The 19,297-nt window shown below is 50.6% G+C and overlaps 1 protein-coding gene across 5 annotated transcripts; it reads left to right on the forward strand.

Moving 5' to 3' along the window:
- Positions 1-175: 175 nt before the first annotated feature.
- Positions 176-19,023, forward strand: AKAP1 (A-kinase anchoring protein 1). 5 transcript variants are annotated; one of them, XM_040082433.1, is made up of 11 exons: positions 176-292; positions 9,876-11,505; positions 12,779-12,912; positions 13,422-13,548; positions 13,803-13,933; positions 14,015-14,192; positions 14,872-15,022; positions 15,674-15,741; positions 16,635-16,708; positions 17,209-17,274; positions 17,413-19,023. In XM_040082433.1, the coding sequence occupies exons 2-11, from the start codon at positions 9,900-9,902 to the stop codon at positions 17,470-17,472; spliced, it is 2,595 nt and encodes an 864-aa protein (XP_039938367.1). In that variant the 5' UTR covers positions 176-292; positions 9,876-9,899; the 3' UTR covers positions 17,473-19,023. The 5 variants fall into 5 exon arrangements, with proteins under 5 accessions (XP_039938367.1, XP_039938370.1, XP_039938368.1 ...); XM_040082436.1 differs by lacking the exon at positions 176-292 and adding an exon at positions 437-457; XM_040082434.2 differs by lacking the exon at positions 176-292 and adding an exon at positions 6,196-6,714.
- Positions 19,024-19,297: the final 274 nt, after the last annotated feature.

Genomic DNA, 19,297 nt, shown 5'->3' on the forward strand with positions numbered 1-19,297 from the left:
ATTCGGCCGCGGGCCCGACCCCGGCCGGTCCCGCCCGTCACGGCCCGACCCCGGCCGGTCCCGCCCCTCACGGCCCGATCCCGATCCCGCCGCGGCTCCACTCCCCTCAGGGCCCGGGGCGGCGCCGCGCGCGCGCGGGGGTCTCGCGGGCCGCGGCGCTCTCGCGAGAGGGGCGGGGCGGCGTCGCTGCATGTCCGAGCCGGGGGCCCGGCCGGGGCACGTGGGGCGGCACCGGCACCGCTCCGGACCGGGCCCGGCACCGCTCCGGGCTCTCCGCGGCGCCGGAACATCCGTAAGTACCGCCCTGGGTCGCTGCCCGCCCGCTGGCGGAGCGGCGGGGCCCGGGGCCGCGGCTGTCAGCGGCGGCGCTGCGGGACGCGCTGAGGGTGCTCCCCGGCCGTGCCTCCCCCGACCCCCGCGCACGGGCCGTGGCGGGAGCGCTCCCGCGCGGCCCAAGGTCAGTGCTCCGGCCCCGCCGTGGCCCCGGGGCCGTGGGCTGGGGCCGGCAGCGCCCGGCGGGCGGGGGCCGTGCGGGGCGGGATGCGGGGCGCTGAGGGCCCGTCCGGGCCCTGCGCTGCAGTTGTGTGTCTGCTCGCCGTTTCCCGGGCGGCGGCGGCAGGGTGGGTTCGCCCGTTCTGAGGGGAGCGCTGCGGCCGGGGCTCCTGACGTGAGGGCGGGAGATGGCACGGGCGGTGCGGACTCGCAGGGAAGATGAAGGCACCTTGTGCCGTCTGCTCTGTGTCTGGTCTGGCGAGCCTTGCCTGTGTTATGGTAATGGCCGTAAAAACTGTTATTAGCAAAACTTTTAATGTGCCGTATTGACTCCTTTTGTTTGTAAGCCAGCATGGAATACAGGTAGGAGCAAAGGAATTAAATTACATTGCTACTGAGGAAGTGAAGTTGTAGCCTTGCTTTCCTGGGAGAATCGTTGTTGTGTGCTTTCTCTCTTTCTTCTTCCCCCTGATTGAAGCAAGGGAGATCTAAGTTGCTCCCGTTCCAGAAATGAGCAACTTGATCTGTGCCTGGCCGAGTTCTTTACTGCAGTCCAGTAATTCCATGAGGCAATGACACAGAATGGACAGGCATCTCAGCAAGGGCATCCTCTTCATGGATATTATCTGTAATAGCAGGAAATGGCACCAAAAGCTGCATTTGGCTGCAGCCCATCTCTCGGGAAAAGTCAGGGGCTGTGGGATGCAGAAATCGGGCCTTTCTGTGTTGCCAGGGTTGTGCTGCACCTGCAGAGCGTTATCGGGCCCTGTGGACTTTGTCTCAGGTGAAAGGAAGTGCAGGTTGCTGGGGAAGGTGTAGCGCTGGTGTGACTTTGCTTTCTGCCGTTGTCTTTGTGGCTGTGAAGGATGGACTGAGCACAGCCCCGCATATGGAGTGTGCGAGTGCAGCACAGCTCCCCGGGGCCGGACCTCTCCCCTCGGGAGCGCTTGGGCCAGAGCGGGCAGGGCAGCTGAACAGAGCTTGCTCCTCTGCTGGGATTGCCGTGTGACCCGGTTCAGGGCATTTAATCTCCTCGTTTTTTAATGAGCTGCTTGTGTGAGGGGTGAAGGACTGTGCAGGCGCCTGCTGATCTGCTGTACCTGTCATCTGGTGATGCCCATGGACCTGTGATTCTGGAAAAGGGCAGCTCAGCCTCATTGTGTGTATCTCATTCTCAATGCCCTGGTGTGCTTGCACGTGCTGCACAGTGCAAATGCACTGGAGGAAATGACAGCTCTCGAGTAAGTGAGAAGGAGGGAGAAGCCTGTAGAGCTTGAGCAGTGCTTGAAGTAGAATAGAATCCACCGGAATCCATTCATGCATCGATTCCCGTCCTGGCCTTGCTCACCTGACAGTCCCTCGTCTTCTGCTTAAGTGTTTCATTGAGTCTTGAAGGACTTTTAAAAGCTCTCATGGGGTTTATGCAGGTGAGTCCCTCACCACAATAGCAGCAGTGTCTTCTACAACAGGCTGATTGCTCTCAGTGTGTTAGTAGCTGTTTCTTACTTGGGAGCGCTCTCCTTATTCACCCTGGGTTTAGAAACCCATCCTACGAACCAGATTCCTTCTTAAAGAATGCTGGAGATGCTTTGAGATACTAATACTGAAAACTATGAACTGCCTAGAAAGCCTTGGCTTTAACCTAGACAGTCCACAATGCCTGAAATGAGGGGAGAGGAATTCCCTCACTGCCCAGGGTGTGAGGTGACAGGACCTGCAGCTCAGATCCACCACAGTTTGTCTGTTCCCGGTGGTGCCGATTCCCTATGGAGTTAACTGTGACAGGAGTTTGCTGCAGGAGTGCAGCCAAAGCTCTCAGAGCCAGCAGCAGTTTGATTTGTGATGGCTGAGACTCTCTCTTCACTTTGAAAACATTGCAGGCTGGCTGCAGGGGGATTGGAGAGCGAGTGCACTTCTGCAGGAGCAGTTGTCTGAAGAGCATAATGCTTTTAAAGCAACATAGCCCACTTATCTGTGCCTCTCATCGTTCATGTGCACTTAACTGATACGAAAAAATGATTTAAGGTATTTCTAGCATCCAGGGAGTCTGTAATAGGATCAGGGCTGGTATCCCAGTTGCCCCTAGCAACATCTAGAGCTAATAAAAAGCATTAATTGCAGCATTAATTACTTATAATTGTTTTATGTTTCAGATCTAATGATTAGCCTTTTTAAAATCCTGATTTCTAACTGCAGTGCTTCTGTGGAGCTCTTAATGCAAATGACTGGTTAGACTTCATGAAGTGATGATTAACTTCGGGCAGCCATGCTCAGATATTCAGAAAAAGCTATTTTATTCAGCAGGTGTTTAATATTTCCTGGAAATTGAAGCTGTTGCATTTGTTTCTCACGGGGATTGCTAGAAGGGGAGATATTTGCAAACTGCTTTTTCAAATGTTCTGTCTTCAGCTGGTTCATTGTACATTTTTTTAATTGTCCACTACATGGATTCTGGTCCTGCTTTTTGTCAGCTGGAAGCTGACTGGCTTTTTGGCTCCTGTACATTACTGCTAGCAGAGATGCATATTTCATAAAAGATCATTTAAGATCATTCTTGAGCAAACAAATCACTGCTGCAGACCTGTCCTGGTCAGGGTTGCCTTTGACCTCTGCTGCCACCTGGCACTGAGGATGAGAAACTTGCCATGTGCTGTGGCTGGTTTTTGACTCTGGGTATAAATAGCAGCAGTTCCTGGCAAAAGTTCATGATTTTCATGTGCCTCTGGTATCAGAGGCCTTGGCTTTGCTTGGGAATGAACCTGGGAATTGGGAACTTTGTCTGGGACAATGATTGCAATATATATCCCCATAAATCTCGGTTCTGAACCTGTGCTTTCCTGTTCCTTAAAGAGGAGCCTCTTTTGTTATGAAGTTGGGCTTGTATTTGATTTCTTATTCAAATGCAGGGTTAGGAAGAATTCCTTGGTGTTCAGGGGTGCAGGAAAAATTAGCACATCCCTTCCCTTAAGTATTTCAGGTTGAGGATGGGCTCCCACCTCTCCAGATGGAATACCTGTCTTCCATTCCTTGTGTTTCCTCCAGCTCCATGTGACTGTAGGAAGGTCACTTGATCTGTGTCCTGGCTTTGCCTTTTAAGAAAAGCTGAGGAGAGGAGCAGCCTGTGCTCTGCTGTGTGTGAGAGCTGCCCTCGCTTTGAGCAGGGGCCTGGGGGTGCTGGGGTGGTGTGATTCACAGTGATGTGATCTCTCTGGTCAGCTTGGAGTGTGCTGTGCCACTCCTCATAGCCATTGTTCGTGCACACAAGTGTCTTCCTGCTCATTCACCATGAGTGGCTCTCAGTGAAGCCTTTGCTGTTCCCTCCCAGCACAGGTGAATACAGGGCACCCTCCTCACTGATGTTTGCTGTCCTCCCTCTCTGGGTGCTTCTGCCATTTTGCCACAAGGATTCCAACTGGACTGCAGTGTTTTTTGCTTTTCTGCCTAAGCCCAGTGCAGCTCTTGTTTTGGGAAGCTCTTTGTCAAGGTCCCGTGGCTGTGCCCAGCAAACGTCCCGTGAGCAGAGCTGCTGCTGCTCCCCAGATACCTGGGGACCTGTTTGGTCTTTGCTGCTCCTGGCTCTTGCAGCCCTATCAGTGTGTTTGCTGTAAACCTCCCTGCTCTGTCTCCTTGAAAATTCAAGCTTGTTTTTTGACTCTGCTGCGGAGTATATTGGAAGCCCTTGGTTAGTGTCGTCTCTGTTTTGTCTCTGAAATTGATAGAGATGCCAGGCATCTGATTCAGGTGGCTGCTTTTAAATTTTCTTTTATAAGCTGTAAATGTAGTGGCCACTACACTGTGTTACCTGTGGCAAGGGCTGCATTGGCTTCCTTATGTAGAAGCAAACACAAAAGGCTGAGTACTGGATGTGTTTACTCTGAAATTCTGGAAATTAATTTGTTCTCTTCTCCAGCCTGAGTGAAAATGCAGAAAGAATGAAAGATGAGAAAACTTCCAATTCCAGACTTTTATAATGTGTTGATAGGTTATAAAGGTAATAACAGCTGTTTTGCCTGTACTGTGGGGGTAAAGATAAAGTGGTGCAGAAGTAGTTTTTGAAGTTTGCTGAAGTATCTGAAAGACTTCTCTGGGAAAGTGGAGAAAAAGCACTCTTGCCTCCCTCTGCAGTAGGGGATTCGCAGGGAGACACTAACTTGGATGAGGAAACTATAAATAATGAAACAGTTGGAGCAGGGACGTAATAAGATATCAAGAGCAGTACAGCACTCGATAACCTGATAGGGTTAATGTTAATTACAAACTTTCATTTCTGCAGAGCAGGAGCACTCAAGGCCCTGCCTGAGCCCATGAGAGCAGTGCTGAGGGGTGCTTGGGGTCAGTGTTTGTGTCTCTGTGAGCTTCTTGAAAATTTCCAAAACATCTATTAAAAAAAACCATACAGGTTGGCCAAACTGATGTTTTTATTGTAAAGCTCTGAGTGTGGAAATAAATAGGAACTGTTCTGCATTGGTCCAAAGGCTGCTGCAGGAGCTGCGCTGGGCCAGGGTTGGGCTGCGGAGTGGGAGAAAACACACAGAACCAACAATCAGTGTGGCAGCTCCAGCTGCGAGGGGGGACTGAGCTCTGGTAGGAACAGCATGGATGCTGATTACACTGAAAGCAGTTTTTATCTCAGAGATAAAAGACAGCCTGGTGTTAGTGGTGTTTCTTGTTCCAGAGCACCAGTTTAATTCTACATCAACCAGCTTTTTCAGCCTTTTATTTAAGTCGCAGTTTATCATTTTGCAGATAGGAGACTGCTGGTTCTTAAATATTGTAAGGTGGTGGAGTGGCTTCAGTGGTGGTTTTCATTTAGAGAGGAGCCTGTTTCTTGGGTTCATAGCCCACATTCATTGGGCTGTGGAAAGGTGATGTTGCTTAAGGGGTATCTCTTGCTGTTCTAGTCTTTCAGTGCTACTGTTTGAAGCAGAAATTGCTGCAGAGCACTTGCCTTTAATTAGTTAAGTACAGAGAGACTTCCCTGTTGGCTTCTTTTAAAATAAGTGCCACCCAGTTTGAGATCTTGCTGGCCTGGCTCCTACCTGTCTCTAGTGTTTGTAGCTCATGAGTCACGCAGTCTGAGCTCCTGGCTCTGGGTGGTGTTGGGTGTGATGGGGGTACTCCACGCTGGCCCGGGAGAGGCTGTGGAATCAGGTGGCCAAGTGACACCCTAGTGATCCAGAGTGTGTGATGCAAGGGCTGGCAGGCTGTGTGGCTTCACAGCTCCCTCCTGTAAACTCAGGCCCAGGGCTGCTGCTGACCTGCACGGGAGAAAACCCCCTGTGCTCTGCAGCTGGAACAGCTGGGAGCACGTGCTGCAGCAGGACCTGGCGGGAGGTCCCTCTGTTGTGGATGTTCTGCCTCCTTCATCTCGTATGAAGCACAGAGAAGCTGCAGTTAGATAATTCAGTGCCACGTGCCAGTTCAGCTTTCGATGAAAATATGCCTCATGCCAAGGGTGGGTTATGTAAGTCCTTACGTCTGTTTCAGTGCAGCAATTTTTCTTATTTTAATTTTAACAGTAGGGCCTCCAGTTCCTTAGATTTTTGTTAACTTCTGTTCTTATGCCTCCTATAAGGCAGAGCATGTGCTACCAGTTATTTTTAGCATGGAAAAATTTAAGCGCCCACGTGGTCCCACTTAGTTTGAACCGTGCCAGCCTGTCCAGTTCTCTTTCACCCAGATAGTATTTATTTCCCAAGTACTGCTTCAGTAACTACAGGGTTTGTCAGGAGGCATCCTGGCCTTGCTGTTGAAGCTGCATTTCCAATTTGCTCCGTGATCCTTTAGGACGGGCTTTAGTTCCAGCCTTGATTTCCACAGCTTTCAGGGTTTGGAAACCTCTCAAGTGCAGGGGCAGAGGGAAGCGGAGGAGCCAGGACCGGCTGAGGGTACGTCCCTGCAGAGCATGGGGGCTCAGTCACTTGGGAGTCATCCTGGCCTCTCTCCTGGTGGAGACCCGAAGCAGCTCGCCTCCAGAACAGACCTGCTTGTGTGTAGAAAACCCTGAAATTCCGAGCAAGTGCTTGCTGAACTCCTCTCGGACCTGGAGAATGAATTATCTGGCGTTCCCGGGAACCTCGTGCTGCGAACATTTCTGACCTTATAAGGCTGTGAGTGCTGAGGGCTCTGTGTCCTGGCCAGGAAACAAGGTGGCTTAGAACTGCTCTGGGACCCTAATGTAAACGGGTAGAGTAAATTGGCTACCCTTGGCTTTTTTCTCAGGTAGGTAATGCGTGTATTCTTTCTTGTCTTCATCTCCTTGCTCTTTACCAGCAGTTTTCCGTAAATCAAGTCAGGACACAGACTTGGAGAGCTGCCTGACCCCTACTGTCCCCTTGGTGCCTTGATCTCAGCCTGGCGTGCGGTGGGAATTATTTAGCAGGTTGGAGAAGTCTCATGCCCCAGCTGCAGCTCTGCAGCCCCGTAATACAAGGTGTGACATTTAGGCCGGATTCCCAGCGTGCCAGAGGGAAGTGGAAGTGGCTGGTGCTGGGCTGAGCGCATACAGTGTGTGAGCTCCCCGCTGTTTTTGGTGCAGGACTGTTGGGGCCCTGTCTCTTAGGAATGGTGCTGGAGATCCAGTGTTTTCTGGGGGTTCTGGCTCCTGCAGGCTGCTCTTCTCCTGTCCAAAGCCTCTGGAGCTGCTGCATTTCCCAGCTGGCTCCTCCTGCCTGGAGAGGCAGAGCGTGGGGCATGCTGGGCTGAGCTCCCTCCTGCTTGGCAGTGCTTGAGGGCATGTGATTTGACAAGCTGCCATTTTCTGTCCTGCTGCTGGCAGGAGAATCCCCGGCTTTCCTCCCCCAGCCCGTTAAAATGATCCCGTTGGGGCTGCAGTCCTGAGCTGGCTGTCAGATCGGCAGCGGGGAGGTGGCTTGGTTGCACTGGGGCAGATTGGGAAGTGGCTGTGGGCTTTGGGAGCTCTCCTGGGAGGGAAGTGGAGGCGGAGCAGTGTCACAGCCCTCGGGATGGGCACGTTTGATCCGCTGTCCTCGGGCGTCACACGCAGCCAGGCTGTGACCAGCATAGCAAGATCTGGCTGCCAGAGCCTTCCTGCCAGGTCTGTGTAAGGAGATGTTTGTTGGTGTTGAGCTGTTCCCCAGCCAACCCAGCACTCTGGGATGTCTGCTGGCATCTCGTGCAGGGCCACTGCCTTTCAGCCTGCTCTAACTGATGGGAGGATGTGGAATTCCCATTGAACATGATCCTGGTAGTGATGCAGCTCTGGCAAAAATAATAAATCAAAAACATGAAATCAAATGAGTGTTGCAAAGAGCCGTTAGCTAATCCAGTGGTCCCCACTCATTCAGGTATCACAGAGGAGTGAAGATCTTTATCCTAAATGATGATAATGTTCAGAATGACTCACAGAACTGTTTTGTCTGCCAGACTTTAGGACAGGCTTGTCCCTCTACGGCATCCTGCGACTGTCTCCCTGTGCTGCAGAGCTGTGTGGGACTATAGTTTGGACAGTTAGTGCAGCTTAGTAGGGAATCAGATAATAAATAACAGGTCTGTCTGTTTAATTGGGAATGCTTGCTGGGAATGGACTTTTGCGAGCTACTTTAATTTGGGCTTGTAGTATGCCTGAGAGACAGCTTGTAGAGTAGTTCTGCATTAATTACAACAACTTGGACACGCAGCAGATGAGCACTCGCAGCTCACAATGTGCCATTGTGCTGGGCAGCATAAAGGGGAACCTTTTGTCTTGGGAATGTACAGGCTTCACCCTTTCCGTTTGCCAGCTTCCAAATGCAGAACAGCCACAGTATTGCATAGGTTTGTTGGTTTTTTAATTCCAAGGTCCCAGATGTTGCCATTAACAGAGGATTCACCCTCAGCAGTGAGCCCTGCTCCCTGAACGCATACAGCCAGCTGGGAGCAACTGGGATTTAGTTACTTCTTAGTTATTTAGTCAGATAAAAATGTCTGATGAACACACAAGTCTCCCATGTAGAACAACATAAATGCCTTATTTGCGGTGGACTGGGAGTATTACTGAACTTAAATCGTGTCTGCAGCTGACCTTTCATTTGGGATTGAACAAGCAATTTTCTAGTCCCTGCTTTTGCCGTTCATTCATTTGTGTGCCTCAGTGTCTGGGCCCTGCAGGAAGCAAGGCAGCGTCTGAGCTAGTGTGGGTGAAGTTGTGTGGATGCTCCTGTGGAACAGAGAGTGTGGCTGCAGGAGGTGAGAAGTCTGGGATGAATATGAAATTATCTGAGGCTCTGACACTAGGTTTGAGCCCGAGGGAGGCACGGTTTTGTCCCTCAGCTAGAATGTCATCAGCTCCTTGTGGAGATTGTGGCCTGAAGGAGTGTTGCACTGGGAGCTGTGGTTGGGGTGTTAGTCCTGATAACAGAAGGGGTTTTTTGGTTGAGACATGCTGAGCATGGGGCCAACTGCCTTGGTTGTCCTCTTGTCATAGAAATATTATGCTTCTAAAGAGGAACCAGATAATGCTCTTTTCCAGTGGGTGGCTCGCATTTCTAAGACTTTGCTATCTCCTGAAAACAATCTTTATTTTTGTTGCTTGCTGGCAAGAGTCTTGAGGGCTGTTTGGATTAAAGCCTGTCTGTGTAAGCACCCTCAGACACGTGGTGTTTTGCTTTAATTCCTGTGCAATGAAAATATAAACTGTAAGTGCTTTGCAGCAAGGCTGTTTGGGATGTGGTAACAGTTTAGCTTTGCATTCCAGTTGCAGACATTCCATAAGGAAAAGGAAAGGCATAGCAGCCCTGCCTCGTGTGACGCAGGTGAGGCCTGCCAGTGAAGGAGCACGACGGGGTGTCCAGGTGGGAAAGAGGTCACAGGCCTTGCAGAGGAAAAGGGAGAGCTGTCAGCTTTTGAGTCAGGGGAGTGGCAGCTGTTAGTGTAGTGGATTTGGGTGTAGAATAAACTTTGAAGCTGCATTCCTAAGGCTTTATAGAAGGATGTGTTGTCAGACTCCAGAGCCCTCAGGAATGGGGTGCTGCCTTGTGAGGGGAGAGCTGGGGAACCCTGCCATGTGCCAGGCCTGTGCCATGGAATGCTGTGGTCCAGCTGGGCTCTGAGCCCAGCCCGGTGCTGGAGGAACCTGCTGTGCTGGAGGCTGTCCTGGGGGCAGGACTGACCTGCGCAGGTGTGAGGCACTGGAAGCAAGGGGAAATTAAGTGCAGAGATGAGGGAGGGTGAAATCATTGAGTATAATGATGAGACATGTCCAGATATCCCTAGTCTTGGATAAGGATCTTGTTCTGTGGCGTGCTGGCAGAGCAGAGATGCGAATTTCTAGCCTGGAAACAAGCCTGACCATGCTAGTAGCAATACCTCAAGGCACTTATGGGGCCTCAGCCTTCCTGTCACCTTCCCTGTGACTATTTTAACGTGATTTCTGTTTCTCCTAGGTGTAACTGCTGAAGCTCTGTAAGATGGCTTTACGCTTCCGCAATTTCGTCCCGTATGCCATTCCTGGAGTGCTGGCACTTCTTGGCTGCTGGTGGATCTATTCCTGGAGAAAAAAGCACTCAGGCTATCGCGACAAACGAGCAATAGCCATTGAAAGGGAGAAGCGGGAAGAAGCGTCAGAGAGCGATTTGCGTCCCAAGCCAGAAGCATGTGTTTCTCGAAGACTGCCTCTTTTGTCGGAAGAGGAGCGCCTGGAGAAGCCAGCCCTGACCTCCCTGCTGTCCGCAGGGCCGACGACGCCCTCTCTCCTGTGCCCAGCTCACGAGAGGCCGGATCTCTCACGGGACCTCCCAGACCCGGCAGCGACAGCTGGGCCCAGCACCCACGAGGACGACAGTGAAAAGCTGGAATCGATAGGATCTCGAGAGGGAAGCGGTGTCCCTGCTCGTGCCTCGCTCCCTCTGCTCCCCGAGAGCACGGAGTGCGACCAGAGCGCTGTGCTGAGCCACGCACTGGGGCAAGGCTCGGAGGCAAGCCAAGGCCAGCAGCCACCCCGGACACAGGAGTCTTCAGGAGTCAGGGAGAACGTCAGCAACAAAGAGCAGGCGGATGAGTCTTCGTTTAAGCCCCCTAAGGAAAAGCAGATGCCAGGAATTGTGCGGTCAGATACTGGCTCTGTGGCAGCCTGTTGCTTGGGATTGGAGAAAGAAGCCAGTGCCCCACAAGCCTTTCTCAATGAAGCTGAAGTTGTATCGGGTCACGAGGATTCTGCAGTGAGTGTGTTACCAGAGAGTTTGGAGTCTGCCTGTCCAAAGCAGTCCAGGGAAGAAGAGATGTCCGAGTCAATCCTTGATACTATACCAGTGTGTCAGAAGGACACACAGCCAGAAGGAGATGAGTTGGAAAGAGAGAAGATGGGAGGAGTGAGTTTGGACAAGGAAGTTGAGAAAATTGAGCAAGTAGCAATACAGATAATTTCCAAGGTCATTTTGGCAGCAACTGAGGAAGTGCTGTCGGGTTCTGCAGGCGATGCATCCCCTTGGCTCTGCCAGGCCACTGCCAGCCAAGCTGAGGCTCCTCTGGGGTTGGAGAACGTTTCTGCCTCTGGTCAGGTGCTTGTGGAGGGAGCCACAGCAGCCGATGAGAGCGTGGCTGTGGGGAGCGGTGCAGAGGAGCAGGGTCAGGGTGTGACAGATTGTTCATCACACGGCTGTTTGGTCAGCCCTGCTCAGGGCAACACAGAGGACTGTCGGGTGAAGAGCAGGGCGTGCAGGGAGTCCCAAGGAGTTGATCGGACTCGTGTGGAGAACTCTCTGGAAGAGTCACCTTTGGCCATGGAGGACTCTGGGTATGGCTCGCACACACCCGGAGGTGGGTCAGGCGTAGAGGAGCCCCTGCAGAGCACGGTGCTGTCTGTCACATCAGACCAGTACTCGGACTCACTGAGCACATCCTCAGCCCCAGACACGACTGCTGAGCAGAGCTTGGCACCAAGGGAGAGCCCCTCTGCTCCGGGGCTGCCCGAGGGCAGCACAGTGCCCTACAGCAACGGGATCCTGAAAGAGGATGGGCCAGACCTGAGCCAGGAGTGTAGCAGTGCGCCAGGGACGGATGGAGATCACTCGGAAGGTAAGGGACCGGGAAATCCTCCTGCAAAAAACGTGAACAAGCATTTCTGGGGAGCGCCTTGCAGGTGTGAGACCTCGTACCAGTGGTTTCTGCTGACCTCTGGGAAGCCCTGGGTGCTTGCCCCAGTGCTGACAGGAGGGTGAGGCAGGTTCTGAGGTACTGCTGGAGGAGGCAGAGCAGAGCTCTGATGAATTGTGATAAAATCAGCTGGTTGCAGAGCAATTACCCTGAAGCCTTTTTGTTCAGAGGGGCAGGTGCATGCCAAGAAATCCCAACAGGGAGCGATATTCATGGAGTTCCCCCATCTGTCTGTGTTGCTTTTCCCTTGTAGATGCTGGATCATGTGTGCCTGGCACAGTACGTGCAAAGCTGTCTGAGCAAACGTTAGCCTGTGTGACCTTGGGGATGGATGTTAAAATCCTTTGTAGGACCCTGTGGTGCCGACAGCCTTTAATGACAGGGGATGTCTCTTGTAATTGCTACAAAGCAGTTGGAACACTGCATGTTGTAAGACCTGGGGGTTGAGCTTGCCAGTAATGAAGGATTGAACCCACTGAACATTTTCACTAGTGAGAGTAACCCCAGGAGCAGAAGGGTATTGCCTTGTTGTGAATGCTGGTGTAACAAGAAGGGCCAGGAGTGAGTTGTGGTGCCTGGTGCCACTGAGACAATGAGGGTGGTGAGAGGGGAATACAGCAGGTAAAGCTGATAAGGTGGGAGTGTTGGACAACAGGTCACCCAGCTGACCTTCACATCCAGACTGTGAGTCTTAAATCTTCCTTATGCCTACAAAGCCAGTGCCAACAGCTGCACCCTTGGCCTTTCTCAGCCTCTCTGCTGTGTTACCCATTAAGATGTGGCAAATGTGAAGCAGCTGTTGGGTTCATTTTTCTCTTTGGTCTCTCACTGGATGGTCTGAATACTTGCAAGCAAGTGAGGATCTTCATGCTTCTGCTTGTTAATGGGGAGGAAGGATCAAGCTCGTGTGACACTGGCTGTATCTGAGATCTGGGCAGGAGGAAGCTGTTGGAGTTTGTCCTTTTCCCAAGTAGAAATGTTCCTAGTATCGGATGATGGTTTGGGAGCAAAACAGACTTCAGTTCTTGCACCTTGTTTCTTCAAATACAGGGCAAATCTGGGCAAATGGCAGACCCCTACCATGCCTCATAGTGGGCATACCTAGCACTGGGGTCACTCTGCTGCCCTTCCCTTTGGGGTGGGAGTGTAGGTGTGGATCTTGGGGGCTGTCTGAATGTTTGTGTCTGTCTTGTAGGTTCAGATGTAAATAGTGTGGATTTTGTGGACAGTGGCAGTGCCATGAGGAAGACAGTGGCTCGCCAGAACGCGAAGCTGGAAGGAGGATCCAGCAAGCCAGACTTTGTTATCTGGGAAATCGAGGTCCCAAAGGTAAGGAGCTGCTGACCATCCTCTCCTGCCCTACACGGCCACCTCCTGGTCCTCCTGGTCTGGTGCTGTCTCTGTGCCATCCCAGGGAGATCAGCAGCAAGTCCAGGAGGACTGGAGTGTTCTGCTCCTGTTAGGACTCACAGGAGTGAAGAGCCAGGGCACAACTGTAAACAAGCAGCACTCCAGGGCTACACCAGCGGAATGGTGCTTGTTGAACTTGTTATTCCCCATCATCTTCCATCCAGTCTGGGAGTCCAATGCTTTGAGAGCATCCAGGAGGCTTTGAGGGTACACAGGTATTAAGAGCAGGGGATTATCAAAATGAGCTGTGCTTACTGGTCTGGACTCATCCCAGACCAGCTGAACTCTGCACTGATGCGGCTCTGCCTTGTATTTATCCTGCTTGTGATAGAGGAACTGAGAATGTGGGTGGTGCAAGCCACAGAGAACAGGGATGTTTGCTCTGCCTTTCTCTTCCTCACTGTTGTTTTCTTGTCCCTTTCCTGAAGGAATTAGTTGGCCGCTTGATCGGCAAACAAGGGAGGTTTATGAGCTACCTGAGACAAGCGTCTGGTGCCAAAATTTATGTCTCAACACTACCTTATTTCCGTGATTCCCAAGTCTGTCACATCGAAGGTGAGTGGAGTGTGTCTCTATTCATGGTCTAATGTGTATCTTGGGGGGCTTAATTCGGTGAGCAGGGAATTTAAATGGATTTAGTGGCTTCTGAGTCCAGTGCTTTTCAAAACTCCTCTGGGCAACCTGTTAAAACTTACACTGTTGAGGTAGTGCAGGAGGATCCTGGCAGTTACATTTCCTCAAGTGACAGGACTGGAGGTGTCCTCAGCATCTCCACACTACAGACTTCCCATGGGATTTTTGTCTTCCAGGGACCTCGCAGCAAGTAGAGAAAGTCCTGAGCCTGATCGGCAAGAAGTTCAAAGAGCTGTGTCTCACCAACATCTACACCCTCCCTCCGCCGATGCCGCTGCCGCTTCACTCCCTGCTGGTGTCCGCCTGGGTGAGTGCCGGCTCTGGCTGCTCTGGGGCTGGAGCTTGCATTGCCAGGAACACTCATGACAGCTTTTCCTCCCCCTGGCAGCTGTTCCTCCCCGATGGAGTCACTGTGGAGGTGGTGGTGGCACACCAGGTGGACGCAGGGCACATGTTCCTGCAGCAGCACACGCACCCCACGTTCCACGTGCTGCGCAGCCTCGACCAGCAGATGTTCGCCTGCTACTCTCAGCCCGAAATTCCGACCCTGCCCACTCCGGTAGAAGGCAAGTCGTGGATGCTCACGCATTGTTCTGTTGAGAAAGTTCTGGGCTCCTGTGCATATCTGTTGTCCCTGAGTCAGGTGTGGGAAGTTCCCGGTGGATGAGGATGCGATGGCTCATGTGTCATCTCATCTTCAAGCTGCCAGAGTACAGATGTTGCTCTGCTCTCCCTTACCCTGCTCATCCCTGGAGTACCTCCCGAGCCACACAGCTGCATGTTGAAATTCAGAGTGAGATCAAGCCTGTCTCAGCTTATTTCCAATCAACCTGGCATCTGGGGTGTTTCTGCTGACAAAGTGTGGAGCTGCTCCCACACCTTCATAGTGTCACTGTCACCGTGTCTGCCCCTGGTGTGACATGAAAGGTGCTTCACGTGGAAAGGGGTTGTGTGTTCCTTTGTGGAGACAGACCTTGCTGTTACTGCCCCAAAGCTGGAAGGGAACTGGGTACCTGGGCAGGGCAGCTTGGTTGTGGCAGACAGAGCTGAGAGTAAAACCCACCAGTTCTGTGTCTCAGCTGGTGTGCTGGAGCTGTGGGGAGTGTTGGAGGAAGATGGAAGCAGCCTAAGAAATGCTGTTGGTTCTCCATAGATAACTGAGCAGCGCTGCTCGTGCCTGAAGTGCTGATTTTTGGAAATCCACTTATCCTGAGCCTTTTTTCTCTGTGCTCTGGTGTTTTGCAGTTGGTATTATCTGTGCAGCTCCAGGCCTGGATGGGGCATGGCTCCGGGCTCAAGTCATCAGCTACTTTGAGGAGACCGATGAAGTGGAGCTCAAATACGTGGACTATGGAGGATATGATAAAGTGAAGGTTGACACACTCAGGCAAATCAGGTCCGTAGATCCTCTGCCATGGCCTGAGGCTATGTCTGGCTCAAATCCTAATCAGAGGAGTCTGTATAGTTTGAATTCTTAAAGGGTTTTCCACAGCTGAAGTGGGAATTTGTGGAAAGGTTCAGCTCAGCAAAGAGCGTGGGTTTTGGGAGCACAGCAAGCTCCTGCAAGGCTTTTTTGGAGGGAGGGGAGAGGAAATGGCAGCTTCTGCCACTTCAGTGTGGAAGCTGAGGAAAAAGGATGCCTTCAGGAGGCTGTGAAGTGTAATTGATTGATGAGCCAGGAATAAGCTCCTGATTCTCAATGCTCTGGCCCCACTGTCTGGGACAGGACAGCTGTGTTGGATATGCGGTTTCTTACATAAGCCCACTAAATACTTGATTGTGCCCCAGAGCTGGGAGACAGGCAGCACAGCCTCCCTGATGGAGGTGGGTTGTGCTTAGAGCCTGATCCAGCTTGGCATGTTAATCAGACAATTTATTGCTGCTCTTAGATTGCTGGGAGAATTGTCTGATTTTTATTTTTTTTTGTTTGACTGTCATTAATTTAAAACTGAATTCATGTAATAGCAGTTTGATTAATCAATGTCACATTGAAGAATGTAGGAGTGATTTAAAGCCCTGTTCTGACTCTGGTCCTCTTTTCTTTAAGGTCTGATTTTTTAACACTACCTTTCCAAGGAGCAGAAGTTTTACTTGACAATGTGGTGCCACTTCCAGGTAATAGAGCTCTTGATGTACTGTTGGCCCTTCTCTTGCAGGTTTCCATGGATGCATGATGTGTCCAAGCCATGATTCTGTCTAAACCTTCTACCTCCTATTGCCAGTGCAGCCTCTGACATGACAAGAGGAAGGATTGGAAAAATTGTATTGCATTCTTCTAAATATGCTAGCGTGGCATAACCTGTCAGAATCCAGGGGAAAGATGATAAATGTCCAGGCTTTTTCCTGCTTGGAGGAGAGAATGAATTACTGTCCTAAGCAGCACATTGGCAGGACTGGCAGGGTGTAGGTGCAGTAGCTGTAACTGCTCTAATTCTTCTGTCACAGAGCTCCTGGAAATGCAAACTTAGTTTTTAATCTACGGACAAATACCTGACGTTTTCCTCCTGAAATGACTGATTTGTAAAGTTCTGTGTTTATTAAGCCAAGCCTGCAGGCACTGGGAGAATGTCAATCACTGCCTAAGAAACACTTCGGTTTGCTTTTTGTGTCCTTGGCTTTGCTCAGGTGCTGGGCACTTGTGGTTCAGACACTTTGTGTTCCCTGTGCCAGGGGTGCCCTCTGTGCAAGGTCAGCAAAGCCCTGAGGGACCTGGCTTTAGTTTATTGAGGATCAAAACACCAATGGCAGCTCCAAGGTGCTGCAAAAATGTATTTTGCTGTCTTTAAAACCTCCTGATTCATCAGCTACTTGCATTCACACGACTATGGCTCTGGCTGTTCATCCTTTCCCTGCAGAACCAACAGCTCCAGGGAGAGGATCAGCTGGCCAGGAGGGTTCTCAGGCCCAATGTCTGTAGGAGGACAGAGGATATTAGCTGAATAGTTCTTTCTGGCCTGGAAAGTCTGTGAAAGACCTAATTTGTTTTCTCTGCTCTCCTTTTCCTACAGATGAGGATCACTTTTCCCAGGAAGCCGATGCCGCTGTCAGTGAGATGACCAGAGGCGCTGTCCTCGTGGCGCAGGTACTGCACGTGTCTGCAGAAGTCTTGTTGCTGGTGGGACTGCTGGCGTCCACTGCCCTGCACTCGGTGTTACAGAAAACCCAAAGCCTGCCAGCCTGGCTCCTGGGAGGTCCTGGGGCTGGCAGCTTCCTCAGCGCTGCTTGGGACTGGGAAGGGATGAGTATTCCCTCTTGTTTCTGATGCAGGCAGGAGGAAGGGAGCCTGCCTGGGTTTACAGAGCACAACATGGCCTGGTGTCCAGAGGATCCGGGGTCCCTTGGGCCTGCACTGCTTTTCCAGTCCTCGCTGGTTTTGCACCATGGACATGAGGGATCCGGCTCTGGCTGGCCAGGGGCAGTACTGGGACATTGGTGATGTCCCAGAGACTTTTGCAGGCAGCACCTGCTCACAGTCCAGAAGTGCTCATCTCTTCTGAAGTGCTTCTGGTCGTGTCTGTAGCTGTCCATGTAAGTGAATTGGGACCAGAATTGCTGCACACTCACGTTCTCCTGTGTTTGCAGGTCACAAATTATGACAGTGTCACAGGGCTGCCGCTGATACAGCTGTGGAACTTGATGGGAGACGAGGTGGGTATATTGATGTATATGCTGAAAACTCCTTAATATAAACCTCGTGTTGTTGATTAGGAGCTTGCAGAACCCATGTTTGTTGCTGTGGCTTGTTCACTTATCTACTCTTTGGGTTTTTTCCCCCCTCCCTTTTAGGTGGTGTCAATAAACAGGACTCTGGTGGAAAGAGGGTTTGCTCGGTGGCTCGACTACTAGCAATGTCCTAGATGCCTTGACAACTCTTTCTGCAGAGAAAAAAACAAAAGACAAAATCTTGTTTTGCACTGTTACAATTCGGTTTGGCAACTTCCCCCGAGGAGCCCCGTTCACACCTGCCTGCGGAGTTTTGTGGTCCATTGAAACGTGTTTTGCTCAACTGTTACCATTTCACTAGAACAGATACCTCATCTCCTGAAAGGGGGTGTTCAAAGCCATAATGACAGATACTGTAGCTTTAAAGCAAAAAAATCCTCCCTGGCCTCTGCTCCAAATTTAAATGGAAAAAAATCTCAAAGCCTTGGGGGTGGCTCGAGGCAAAGGCCCCCGGAACGGTAATCGCGCTTTGGTTCGGGCTGTGTCGCGCCCCACGAACTCGGTGTCTGCTTTTCCCAAAAGTTACATCGGTTGTCCTCTCTTTTTAACAGGCCCTGCCTATGAAATTAATGAATGTTATTAAGGAATTTAATGTTCAGTTATGGATTTTTCTGTATTGTGCCAGTAACCTGCACAAACAGCATCCATCTTGTGTCTTCCTTGTGCCAGGAGGTGGAGGAGTTGTGTTCCCGTGTCTCGCTGCAATCATGGATTTTAGGCTTGATCTGCTCTCCCTGCAGGGGCTTGGAGTGCAGGATGTTACCACTACAATTTTTGCTCTGAAATGTCATGTATCTAAAGAAAAGAATCTGCTTGCCAAGCCCAATTGTAGTTTATATTTTTCTAGCCGTGCAAGTCTGTAAATATATATTAAAAAAAAGAAAAATCATTGTAATATTTTGTACAAGAAAAACACTGGAAACAAAGGGAACTTTACAGAAACTTTTTCACACCAAAATGTCCTATATAGGTAGAACTGGTATGGAGTGCATTAGGGTAGCCAAATTATTTGGAGCACCCAAATGTTGGGAGTGTTTCAGCTCTGCTGTGTGAGGATCAGTGTCCCCTTAGGTTGCTGTCTGGTTGAAATTGTGATTGCTGCATCCTTTGCTATGTTGCTGTACAGATCTGTTAAAAAAAAAAAAAGTAATAACTTGGCATTACTCTTGCAGTGGTGTTCTCTCTCAATTTTTTTTTTTTTGTTGCTCCTTTTTAGATTTATATTACGTATTTAAAATTTTGCTCAAGTAATTTAAGCTGACTTAATGCTCTTAAAGATGTGCCCTCTAATGTGTATCATTTTAGATATGGATTGAACTGGGATTTATTGCTGGCAGAGAAGACACTTGCCAGAAATTGTTGATGTAGTCAGTCCTCAGAAGCTGCTTCAGGTGATTCAAGGATTTGCTCACATCCTGTGAGCAGACATGCCAGGGCATCACACATTTGGACTAAAGGACTGCACCAGCCTTTAGTCCAATCCCCTCTGCTAGGGAATGGTCATATCCTTTCTTGGAGTTCTCTCCTATTTGGGGCTTTGATTTAATGTTCGTGTTTGCAGTAACGTCCAAGGAAAAGTAAATTGGGTAACTCAGATCTATAAAAAAATACATCCTTTTGAAATGTTTCTTTCCATTTCAATTAAAGCTTGACTTTTAAGCTGTCTTAGTGAAACTGTGATGACTTAAGAGCCTTCCTTTCCATCAGAGCAGCCCTGGGCACCTTGCTCTGCACCCATGGGGTGGACGTGTCGCTGCTTATTGTTCATGGCAAAGTTGGTCTTGTCTGAATGTTGGTGTTTTCCCTTCTTTGAAGGTGTCAAAGTCAGGAGTCTACAACAGGGGTGGGGAGCTCTGCCAGTGTCAGCTCCGTGTTTTCCTCTGGTTCTGCACTGTGCAAGAACATCCTGTTCCCTATTTGTGTTGAGAGCTGCCTGGTTTTTAAACTG

This window comes from Hirundo rustica, chromosome 19, assembly GCF_015227805.2.
Source record: "Hirundo rustica isolate bHirRus1 chromosome 19, bHirRus1.pri.v3, whole genome shotgun sequence".
Taxonomy (NCBI): Eukaryota; Metazoa; Chordata; class Aves; order Passeriformes; family Hirundinidae; genus Hirundo; species Hirundo rustica.

Bases quoted from the DNA above. Each gene is read 5' to 3' on its own strand.
- AKAP1 (XM_040082433.1), top strand. From the start codon at position 9,900: ATGGCTTTACGCTTCCGCAATTTCGTCCCGTATGCCATTCCTGGAGTG. The intron at 13,934-14,014 runs GTGAGTGCCGGC...TCCCCCTGGCAG, and splicing joins CCCTGCTGGTGTCCGCCTGG to CTGTTCCTCCCCGATGGAGT. The intron at 17,275-17,412 runs GTGGGTATATTG...CCTCCCTTTTAG, and splicing joins GGAACTTGATGGGAGACGAG to GTGGTGTCAATAAACAGGAC.